Genomic DNA, 11,638 nt, shown 5'->3' with positions numbered 1-11,638 from the left:
CCTTCGCGGGCCGGAGCTGCCGTCGGGGCGGAGGTGAGTGCTGCTCCCAGCGCTCCCCACGCCGGGTCCGCGGAGGCTGTTGCCGGGCGCTCCCGAAGCCGCTCAGCCCTGCCCCTGCCCCGGAGGCTCCGGGAGCTGCACAAAAGCGCCGCCGGCTCGCCCGCCCCGGGCGCTGCAAGGCTGGGACCCGGCCCCGCCGCCCCTGGCTTTGTGGCCCGGGCCCTCCGCGGCTCGCTGGCGGTGGCTTCCCCCAAATCCAAGCAGATGGGCCCATTGTTTCGCTCGGCCCCCCCTTCCCGGAGGCTGCTGATGGCAGGAGCCTATTAGGATGCAAATGCCGGGCTGCCGGGAATAGCCCTCCCGCTAGCCGCCCGCGCGTGTCCAGTCCAGCGCTCTGGACCCGAGGCGGGGGCAGACCCTAGGCCTGTCTTGCCCAGTCTCTGGTGTGGCCCCGGGGCAGAGAGCGTGCGCCAGGTCGTGGAGTTGCCTTTCGAGGCCAACTTTTGTGATCGTGTTGGGAGGTGTCGAGTTCAGGTGAGGGGCTGGGTTGGGTTGGGATGGGATGGGATGGTGTGGACGGGGGTGATGCTGCTTCAGGCAGGGCGTTGCACTAGGTGGTCTCTGGAGGTCCTTTCCCGCCTGACTTCTCTGTGAACCACAGGCCGGGTTGAATCCTCCGACGGAGGGCCACAAGGAGAGGTACAGCATTGGACTGCACTAATGATTGGGGCACTTCATGGGGAGGTGGAAATGCTGGTTTTGGTGGCGCGGGGTGGGGTACGTTGGAAGGTGATTTCCTGACTCCTGGGTGCTGCTTGCTTCGTTGTCTTGCTCTTTTTTTTTTGGCTGCTCTGCCCGCTGCTTCTTTTTTGTATTGTCTGATGCTTTGGAGGGGACCCGCTGCTGAAGCTGGCGTGATCTCGTTCTGTGTATTGCTCCGAAATGAAAAGCTGGGTTGGTAGCACATAGGTTGGGAGTAAGCAGCGAATTATGCTGATGGGGTGATGCCGAGATAGGCTAGAAGAGTTCATTAATGGAAGGAGATAATGACTTGAGGTAAGACAACACGGCACAGCGCTTTCGACAAGAGCTCAAATACCTGCCACTTCAGCAGATGATTTGTGTATCTTCTCAAGTCAGGCTAAAACTAAAAAATAAAAGCGCGCGGGGTTGGTCGGCCAGGTGATGTGCACGTTATTCCTGTAGCAAAATCCGTGCACGGAGATATGGTTTCATGTGTCACACTGGCTCTTTGCTCTTCGCGGAGGGAAGACGCTTACCAAAATGACCACTTGTCCTCCGACAATAATGTGCTTGTTTTGATGGTGGTTTATGAGTCAACTTTCTAACGGGAACCTGTGATTGTCTAATTGCCGATCATTCAGCTTGAGAAAGCATTGAAGAACAATGGCAAATGCATACATTCGCCTTCATTGGTGGCTTTTTGAAAGAGGGTTGACTCCTTGAGGACAGGTGTTTTGCTTTTTTTTAATTAAATGTATACAGAATATTAAGGTGTGTAGTGGCACCTGAGAGAGAGGGTCTCAGACCTCAGCTGGATGTGATTTAAATATGGCCCAGCAAAGGGAAAATTCAAGTGAGTGGTGTTTCTTTGGAAAGGGTGCCAAGCGCCCTGCTTGGTTTTCCTCTTGTAGTAACATTGCTCCGGTAATTACAGGCTTGCCAGGGCAGTGTTCATTTGTGCTGTGCTAATTGTAGTATTCGGACTTGATGGTGCTGGCCAGGTCGTCTACCCCTCCATTAGTTGTACGCTCAGGCTTGAAGTTTAATCTGGATTCAAAATGCGTAAAGCTGAAGCGGGATCCCAAGTCCTCTCTTTTGAACCTATATCATTAGGATTAAATTTAGCTGCGAAGTGCTATCAAGTCTCTGCAACACCCGTTATGGAGGTTACCTGAGGCTCTTGAGAGCGTAGCTTTAACCTGGGGGGTCTGGACTTTGGAAACGAGGCTGAATTACTTGCCTCAGTTGAGATCCCTTTTGTTCTCCGTGCAGCTGATGCGTCTCCTAACCATAGCCTTTACCGTAAGGAAAAGCTACAAGCCTCCGAGCCCACGTTGGGCATCATTTCAAGCATCTTCCTCGACTTGTCTTCTAAGAAGCTCCCCCAAAATGTCCTTGATGCTTGCTGAAATGTGTTACAACACGTGCTTGCTGGGACTTCTGCTTTTCTTAGTCCTTGGTGACTCCATCGGAGTTTTTAGCCCTGAAAAGCAACTGCCCTCCTTGTCTTAAAGCAGAATATTTGCCTCCTTTTCCTGCCTGTTCAGGCAGGGGTGCGAGGATTTGCATGGTGTTACTACAGGTGATGGGCTGAGGAGCAGAGACTTGCCATCCAACTGCCCCCTCCTGCTTTTGGTGCTCAGCTGGGAGATTGCCTCTCCCAGCTCGAGGCTGGTCCCCGGCCTTGCTGACTCTTTATCGGTTGTGTCTGAGCACGGCTCACGCGGCCGCTATTATTATGCACGAGGACGGGAAGCAATGAAACAATCCAGACATTCCATCTTGTAGCTCAGCTGCTGGACCATCTGGAGGGGAGATGAAAGGCCTGGGTTTCACTCTGGCTTTGTATTTTTGTTTTGTTCCCCCCTGCAAGGCCCTCTCCGCCCTGCCAATCTTCCCTCCCTCCCGTCGCCCCCCCACCCCCACCCCGGGCGAGCACAACTCTCGGCTCTGACCCGAAGAGTCAGCTTCCGCCCTTGAAATTGCTGGCGTTCGGCGTCGTGCTAGCGCAGCGCTCCGATGTGCGTGACCTCATTATTGTGACTGCTCGGTGATGACTTGCACGCTCCTTTTCGGCCTCGCTGCCGCGGGGTGGCTGTGAGCTCATCAGGTAGGAGCCTTTTAAGCCCTGCTGAATAATTCAGAGAGGGGCCAGGAGGCAGCTGTGCATTGCGTGCAGGAGACGGGATTATGGCATCTGGGTTGAGCGGGGCGGGGGCTGCAAGGTACCCCAGCCTCGCTGCCGATGGTGGTGGGTCTGATGACTGCAGGCGGATGAGCTCAGTTTGTCTATTTGTTGTTTGGCTGTTGAGGTCTTCCAAAAGCATGAAGTGTGTGTGTGTATGTGGAAGTAAAAGTCATATGCAAGCATCCCCTGGAGCTGGAGAAATGCAGAGACCCTGCTCTTTCCTTGCAGTGAGCTCTCTGCAGGTCTTGCACGGGGTATCTGAAAGGTCACCGGGTCTGGTCACCGAGAGGAGGGGTTTTGGAGTCTGCTCTTCCAGGACAGCCAGCCTCGTTGCCCGTCAGCCTGACAACCTCCCCAGCACCTGCGCACCATCTCCCATGCCCGGTCGCAGCAGCTCATTGTCAGCGCCTCCCTTAACCCCCCTCCACACCTCGTGGCTGTAATGCTGGACAGCTGGCGTGCTGTGACCGCTGCTTACTGCGCTAATCACGTTTGTCTCGCTCGGCTCCGTGCTCTGCACCCACCTGTTGTCTCGTTCTTCCGAGCAGGGGCGGTCTCTGCAGCGTGGGTCTGTGTGTAGCACTCAGGCGAAAGGCCCTCGATCCCTGATTTGGGGTCCTGCTGTGATGCAAATAATCGGGGCACGTCTTGGAACCTGATGCTTGGAAGCTTTTGGAAACCACCCCCTCTTTAAACGGGGGCTTTCCAGTGCCTTGTCTGCCTGCAGCTGCCCCAGCTGATGGAGGCAAAGCTGCCTGCGGGGGTGTAGGCAGAGGAGAGGGCTGAGGACTTCTGCTGCCGTCATGCTTGGGTGGGAAGGAAGCATTTGCGACTGTCCTTGATGCGTTAAAGAGATCCGTTGCTGCCCATGCCGGTGTCTCTGAAGGAAGCTGTGCGTAGCCACCCATGGTGCCTCCCAGGCCAGGTCTGCTGACTGGGACTTGTCCACCTGCACGGTGGCCTCCAGCAGTGTCACAGCCAGTGCCTCGGGAATGCTGCTGGCCGTGACTGCCGGGCCATGGATTGCAATCCTGGCTGCCAGCACTGGCCTCTCCTCCCTGATCTGCAACGACCCATGAGGGTGATGCCAAGGGCAGGGCATGGAGGGGCCCCTGCATCTGGTCCATAGGGAGCTGATCCCCCTGCCGTGTGCTCATCTCCCAACATGCAGGGGTGTAGGCGGCTGCACTAGGGCAGTGGGGAGTGAAGACCGAGGTGCCCAGGACACGGCCCTTCCCCTCCCATTTCTGAAGGTCAGAGGGACTCGGTTCTTTGTTGCGGCTGAAACGCTCACTGGGTCTAATGGCATCGCTGGCCGGGCTCCCAGCTCCCTGTGCTCGCTCGAGGATGCCTTTTGAGGGGTGATGTCAGTAGTGCTCGGGCATTTGGTAATGACAAACAAAACTGTCCTCGTTACCAGACTCCCCCCTCCTGCAAAGCAGACCCCAACACGCAGCTATGTCATAGCTCCTGGTCATTGCCGGTCAACTTTGCATTGATGCCTCAAGCCACCAAAAAAAGCATGGTCTTTTTTTTAAGAAGAGGCCTGCCACAGCTCTTGTTCTACCCCGAGAGACTGGCTGGGCACATGCTGTGCTGCCAAGTTCAGGAAGCTCTTGCAGCCGCGAGGAGCCATCACTGGTCCCACACCATGAGGATGGGAAGAAACCTAGTGAGGCCCCATATAACAGAGGCTGCATCAAAGCAGGATCTTGCTGGCATCATTTTAATGCTGCCAGAGGGGATGAAAACACTGGCACCAGGTTGAATGGAGCACAAATCCGTGGCAGTGGGTTGTTTGTTTGTTTTTCATTCCCTCTGCAGGAAATTTGCTTTCTGTCCCAATTAGATGGGAAAGGGGGTTATTTGAGTTATTAAAGAATACAGTTGGATAACTGCTGTCTGAGCTGAGGTTAGAAAAAACCTCCCCCCTGACTACAGGGAAGGGAAAACCCCCCGGGGAGTTGTACTGAGGCCACTAAAACTCCTGGGCTTTGCTTTTCTAAAGGACACCGGCACATGCTGCGCTGCCAAGGTGTTACGCGGCCGGGTTGGTTTTCAGAGCTGGGAGCTTTGTTTAGCTCCGCGGCCCTTTCATGAAGGGCTCATCTTGCACAAGCCTTGGCTTGCCGCTTCACAGCCCTTGGCATTAATGATCCACAGCCGTGGCAGGGCTCTTGTTGAAAAGACAGTGCTCCTTTTAGTGGCTTGAGGCAGCGATGCAAAGTTGACCCACGGTGGCCAGGTGCTGTGTGTCGGGGTCTGCCATCGGAGGGGTGGTCTCTGGTGTTGAGGGCAAACTCAGTCCAGGAGCTGTTCTTGGCCTGGCTAGATTGTCTGTTTCTTGAGACAAGAGACAGGCTTGGAAGTGCTGGCTCCCTAGAGAAGAAGTGTTTGTACAGGAGAGGTTTTAATGAGGTACTAGGCTCTAGCTGCCTGTTTTCTTCCTCTTAGTTGTGGACTTCAGCTTTCCAGCTGCTTGCAAAGCAAAAGGAGGCAAGTCACCTTCTCTAGGGTGCGGAGAGCTGGGGTGGGGGATAGGGTGGTGGCGGGAGGTGCTTTCCTTCTCTTGCAAAGACATCCTTCATATCCCTGTTTCTGCTGGCACAAGTGCTTCCTGGTGCTGTTTGTTCCCACCCGTGTGTAGACGAGCAGAGAGAGGGGATTAGAAACAAGGGAGCCTGGGCAGAGCACTGATGCAGTGCTTTGGATAAAAGGCTGCTTGGTGCCCTGCTACCAGAGATGCTCACGGCGCATCCGCACATGCAGCCTAAATAATGCAAAGGCCGGGGCAAAGGGCACGGGAGGCAAAGGGCAGCCCTGCAATAGGAGCTGCTGACAGGCTCCAGAAATGTATGCAAGAGCCTTGCTGTCCTTTGTGGATTGACAGTCGGCGCCGGTTCTGCCTGGAACATTGTTTTTCTTCTCGCTAATGCAGACAAGGCATTACCTAAAGTGCCCAGGGAGCAAATGCAGCCCTGGGGAGCAATCTTCCCTGCCTCGTCTCCTCTGCTTTTCCCCAGCCAAGCAAAATGAGCTGCCTCGCGAGGAGCCGGTGCGAAGCGGCGAGTGCTATCATGTAAACAGGGAGGCTCCTTGCATCAACCTGACTCATTCAGGGCCTTGCACGGCTGTCTCCCCTGCGCAGCCTGCAGTAACGATCTGCCGGGTCTCTGCTGAATCAGGCGCTTTGTTTGGCAGAGCAGGGCCGGGACGCGACACTTGGAATCGCAGCTGAATGACACCCTCCTTGCGGCACACCTGAGTGGCGGTGGGCCGCTGGGATCAAGTCCTCCAGGCTGCAAACGGGGTGCACCTGAGAGGTGGGCTCCTCCTGGACAGCTCGGGGAAGAGAGGGCAGCATAAGACTTATGCCAGATGCTTCGCCAGCTGTTGGAGGTTAATGAGGCTCTAGCAAGGGCTGAGTTGGGCTATTTTTAATTGAATTGGGGGTGATCCCAGAGCTTTAAGTCTCTCTGAGAGTTGTGAGTGCGTCCCAAGGAGATGGATCTTGGGGTCCTGACTTGGTCTCTTTATGTCTCTGTCTCCAGCCAGCTCCTGGCTAACCAGGCTGGCTTTGGAGTATCTGAGGGTCTCTGAGATCCTTTCAGCCCCCGCCTCTCAGTGCAGATACCCATGCTTGCAGCAGCAGGCTATGCGGAGAAGAGGCTTTGCTAATGGCCTTTTCTGGAATCGGTTGAGTTGATGATGACTTGGGTTTCCCCCGAGAGGAAGCAGAAGCAGTCAGGGCAGTGCAGAGCTGTTCCTCTCACCCAGTGATGGCACCTGACTTCTGCTGCTTGGCATGCTGATGTGTGCACCCTCCCCCAGCGCCCCCGCTCACCTCCTCTCTTTCTCTTCCCCCACAGGTGAGCGTGGGAGGCTATGGGATGGATGAAGCCGAGCAAGACCAGTATGAAGCCCGCCTCAAGGAGCTCTTCGACAGCTTTGACAGCACCGGCACGGGGTCCCTGGGGCAGGAGGAGCTCACCGACCTGTGCCACATGCTGCACCTCGAAGAGGTGGCTCCCGCACTGCAGCAGACCCTCCTTCAGGGCAACCTTCTCGGCAGGGTAAGGCCAGGCCCCTGGGGAGGGTGAGCAGGGCTGAGTGAGCACAGCTGGGCCAGGCAGCTCTGGGGAGGAGGGGATGGGGCAGCGGTGTGGCATGCCCAGGGGGCTGTGAGCCTGCAGTGTCACGGGCCTCCCTGAACTTCTCTGCTGGCTGGAGTGGGACCCACCTCGCTGCCAGCTCCTGCCCATGGTCCACACACCAGCCCAGGGCCTTCACGGGGTGTGTGAGCTGGACCTAGCACTGCAGGCAGTGCACTGCATGCAACCTAGGCCCAGCTCTCATGCCACAGGCAGCATGTACCCCACGTGAGTCCCAGGGCTGTGTGGACAGTGGTGCATGGGACTGGACCATCTGCAAACGTTGCGCACAGCACAGGACATGGGTGTGGGGTGTGTGCTCCATGCAGTACCCTGTGTACTGGCTCTGGGTCCAGCGCAGTGCCACCTGGGGTATGCACTCCATGCCGGCTCCCTGTGCCAGGTACAGAGCATGCAGCATGTGCCGGCACCAGGGCTGACTGTGCACAGGGCCCCTGGCCCAGTGCGGGGCGTCCACTGGCTATAGCACGCAGGCTGGATCAGTGAAGCACATGCCTAAACTGATCCCCTGTGCAGTCTGCAGCATGAGAGGTGCCAGGGTCAGTATGCAAAGCCCAGGCCAGTCCAGTAGCCCCAGGAGCAGATTGCATGGCTCTGTGGGTTGGATCCAGCCTGTGGGCCTTGTGTTTGACACTCCTGCTTTACAAAATCCCAGCCATGCCATACATTAGTGTCCTCTTGCAGGCAAAGAAGCAAAGGAAAGAATGAGCTGAACTCCCGGTTCTGCATAGCAGGGCTTCTCTTCTTGCCTTCTGCTTCTGCCAGTGTTGCAGTAAAGTAAACTGAGGTTTGCACTAGCCTATTTCCTAGTGCACTGCATCTGCCTTGGGGGCTTAAGTGCCCTGCTGTTCTTGGGTGGCAGAAGGAGGGTGCTCTTCTCTGCTGTGACCCATGAGTGCAGTGACTCCAACCCACCCTTGGCCTGAGCCAAAAGCGACTCCATTCTGGGATCATCTTTGTTGTAAGGAACTGGCCTGCTCTCTCTGGTGGCTTTCACTTGAACCAGAGTGAGCTTGCTAGTCAGTCCCTGAAAGGGGAATTAGTGACAGGGAGGAAAGCGTGTTGCTGCTTGATGCATTTCTCAAATCTTCAGAAGTTTTCTCACTGGGTGAGAGTGGCTCAAGAATCACTTCCTTCCTGCTGTGCTGTGGGAACAGCTTTCTGCTTTAACCCTTGCATGAAAATGTGGGTCTTGTTGGCATGCAAACCCCACTGAGTGGCTTTGAACTGGTGCCGTGCTATGTGTGGATACTCTTCCAGCTGCTTGCAACCTGGATTCCCTCTGATCTTTAAGAGGCACAGGCTAAAAAGCTTCATCTTGTATGTCAGGTAATAGCACTTTTAACAAGCACCCACGGACACAGGCTGAAAAGCTTCATCTTGTTGAAAGTGCTGTTATCTCAGGTACAGCTGCTTACATCTGCTCCAGAGATCAGTGGAGCAAAGCTTTGTGCAGACAGGCCCTTATAGGGCATTCAAGAAGCAAGGTTGGAAGTGTCCAAAAGGCTTCAATTCTTTGTTCATTCCCCAGGCAAGTGCCTGTGCTTTGTTTCACTGTGGATGTGGTTAGAGTTAAATGTAGGTATATATAATAGTTTCCCCCCTTACTGCTTTCCTGAGACAGCAAAACCCCTGTGCAAGAAGAAATCCTATAACTTGCAGCTGTGGCGACCTTCCAGCTGATGGGAGCTCCCTGCTTTTATGATGGCTTTAAAGACCCTTACAAATGACCAAAGCCAAGCTACCTTCAGCCACGCCTTTAATCTTTTCTCTTTGCAATCCATTGTATTCCCCATTGCTGTATGACAAGCAGCGGGAGCTTTTGGAGCTGCACCACAGCCGTGAGTGTAAATCATGTAGGGGAGGAGCCGCAGGATGTGAATTGTTCCTTGTGGGCTCTGCCCATAACAGTGTTTCCCTTTTGCCGGCAACTGCAGGTGCACGCGCAGCTCCCAGCTTGCTTGCAATGCCTGTCATACAAGTGACTGCTCCTTGCGTTTTAGAGCGGTATTACGATGGGGCAGTTCCCTTATAGACTTAAATGTCAGCGTGGTAAATATTGAACCACTTGCAGCGTGGCACCTCTTCAAGCATCCCCTTGCCATGGGGCTGCCCAACCCCTGTTCCCCTGAAAACAGGGCTCCTCTGCATGAAGCTCCTTTGCTTTGCAAACTCCTGGAAAATGCAATTGCTGATAAGTAAAAGCAACCAAAGAGACCAAGGAAGTCAGGCTTCCTCTGCTCCAGGAGAGGACCGAGCTATCACTGGACTCGACCGTTTTTCCCCAAGCCCATTTTGACTTTTTTTAAAAACACACCACTTCCTTTCCCCGCATTCCTCATTGAGTTGCAATTCTCTTACTGACAATGCATTAGCAGATGCGAGAGGAAATTGCTGACCTTGCCAATTGCAGCCTGGCGCTTGTGCAAGTCCCAGTTCCTTTCCACACCACAGTCGGGCCAGAGCTTGTCCCGTTCAGGCGCTGTCACCTGGCTTGGTCTTTGCCAGGCCAGGTGACAGGCCTGGCAAAGACCTGGCCTGGCAAAGCCTGCCAGGTCAGGTGACAGGCCTTTTTCCTGTCCGCCCAAGCAGACAGGAAAAAGGAAGGGGTGCCTCGGGGTAACCCTAGTGCCTCGAACAGCCTGGGCGGTGAGAGCAGAGCTGAAACCAGAAGGGAGATGCCCTGTTTGATGACAACACGGTTGCAGGCAGGGTAGTCCGAGATCGAAACGGCATGTGGTAAACACTTGGTCCAGACAAATGGAGTGGCTCTTATTAAAGGCTATCATGAGGATTGAGTCACTCTTGCAGGGTTGTAACAACATGCTTAATCTTCTGAAGCTTTCCTGAGGGTATGGAAAAGCTCAGGAACTGTTTCCCTTCTCTTTGGGGACCGTTCGCAATTACAGTCTTACGACTTGCAGAGCGTTCCTGTAATCTTTGTCTCCAGCCTTTCCTCACGCGCCCTGGCTTACACCCGAGCTGGTAGCATCAATGGTCCATGTCTAAGTAGGAGTCTGATTTAATGGTTCTGAATCCTCGGGGGTTTCCTAGGAAGGTTGTCAAGAGGACAGCCGTCAGCGTGCTGCTTTCCGAGCTCGGAGATGGGTGCTCATCGTGGCATGAGCTGTTGCATTCGTGTGTCTGTCCGGGGCAAGGGGGAGACAGGTTGGCTGGTCGATGGATCAGCGGCTTGGCATGCTTTTGCCTCGATAGGGACTGCACAGAGTCATGGCAAGCAGCAGGGTGTTTGCTCAGCCCTCCGGTGATGAAAGTTAAACAGCAATGCCCATAACAAATACAGCTCTCGATGTAGTCGGTGGTTACCTGGAATTCTGTCAGTTTAATTGAATGCGCTTGAGCAAACACCGCTTTCTCTGCCGCTGCCTGAGACTCCAAGGATTAACCGATGCCCTGTCTTTGTGGCATGGCTCGCTTTACATGCGAATCCTGCTGCTTGTCTTGCAGTAAAGCAAACGCAACAGTTCTTCGTGCCATGGTGCACAAAGGCAGTGCTTGAAGTCACTCTTGGAATTCCTCTGCGGGGTGCAGGTCCTCGCGCCTGTTGGAAATTTAGCTGCTGGCATTAGAAGACCATTGCTGATGGTTCTGCATTCACAACTAATTATGACTGGTGCATCAGAAACGGGTAGTGCTACCCAGCAGGCGATGCCAGCCATAAGCAGTGGGACTCGAGCAGGGTTTGCATTTGGGTTGACTTCAGGGTGGGGTTGAGAATCCGGCAGGCCGTTCATCTAATGCATGGTATAGTCGAGTGAGGCTCAACCAGTGCTAACCAGGGATGCCTTATCCTGGCATGGGCAGCCTAGCGCGTGGTCTGGTCTGGGGGCTTTCCTTGCAGGTGTCACTCCCCAGCGTGCCCTGTAGTGTAAACCGTGCGTGGAGTCCATCTGCATTGCCGCCACCCTCAGCTATATCTGTGCAAAACTGTTGTGTCGGCACGGCTGAAAAATTGCGGTCTGTGGCGGATGACTGTCCCCTGTGACCTGGTCGGCTGGAGGCTGGATATCAGATCTGAGGCCTGCAGGAGAGCTCCCTTTGCAACTCACCGTTCAAGGATGGACATGGGGGGCCACCCCTTTTTAGCCCAGAGGACTGCGACAACCTCCTGCGCTCTTCTTCAATGCTTTTTTGCATAACAAATAGGGGCTTTGTTTTAAGAGAGCCTCCCGTCCCATTTCCTGTGCGCTGGAAGCCCTCCCTGAGCCGTTCTAATTGGTTGCCACGAGCTCACAGACAGAGGATTATGCCTTCAAGTCGGGGATCTTCTGTGAAGAATAAGGAACAAGAGAGAAGAAGCCGGTCCTCTTCCCCCATGGGGGACTCCGGTGATGTGAAGGCTGTTGATTTATATTATGCAGGCGAAGAGTGGAAAACAGCAAGTGGTTTGATACAGGCATGTTTCCCTTTTAGTGCTAATCAGGGCACTAGTTCATAGGAAACTTCCTCTCTAAAATTGGTCTTGGGAACACTCAGCAGCCTACCGTTCAGTTAGCCTCTGATTACTGTAGGG

The 11,638-nt window shown here is 54.6% G+C and overlaps 1 protein-coding gene across 8 annotated transcripts in view; it reads left to right on the top strand.

Moving 5' to 3' along the window:
- Positions 1-6: 6 nt before the first annotated feature.
- The window catches only part of NIN (ninein), a 91,354-nt gene continuing 79,722 nt past the window's right edge, over positions 7-11,638 (top strand). For 7 of the 8 annotated variants that reach the window (XM_014519672.2, XM_025203487.1, XM_025203490.1 and 4 more), the window contains exons 1-2: positions 7-33; positions 6,802-7,005. In XM_014519672.2, coding sequence (XP_014375158.1) covers positions 6,823-7,005 — 183 coding nt within the window. In that variant the 5' untranslated portion in view covers positions 7-33; positions 6,802-6,822. The other variant, XM_014519671.2, reaches the window with a different exon arrangement.

This window comes from Alligator sinensis, unplaced genomic scaffold (genome assembly GCF_000455745.1).
Source record: "Alligator sinensis unplaced genomic scaffold, ASM45574v1 scaffold50_1, whole genome shotgun sequence".
NCBI lineage: Eukaryota > Metazoa > Chordata > Crocodylia > Alligatoridae > Alligator > Alligator sinensis.
This window is presented reverse-complemented; position numbering and strand designations above follow the sequence as displayed.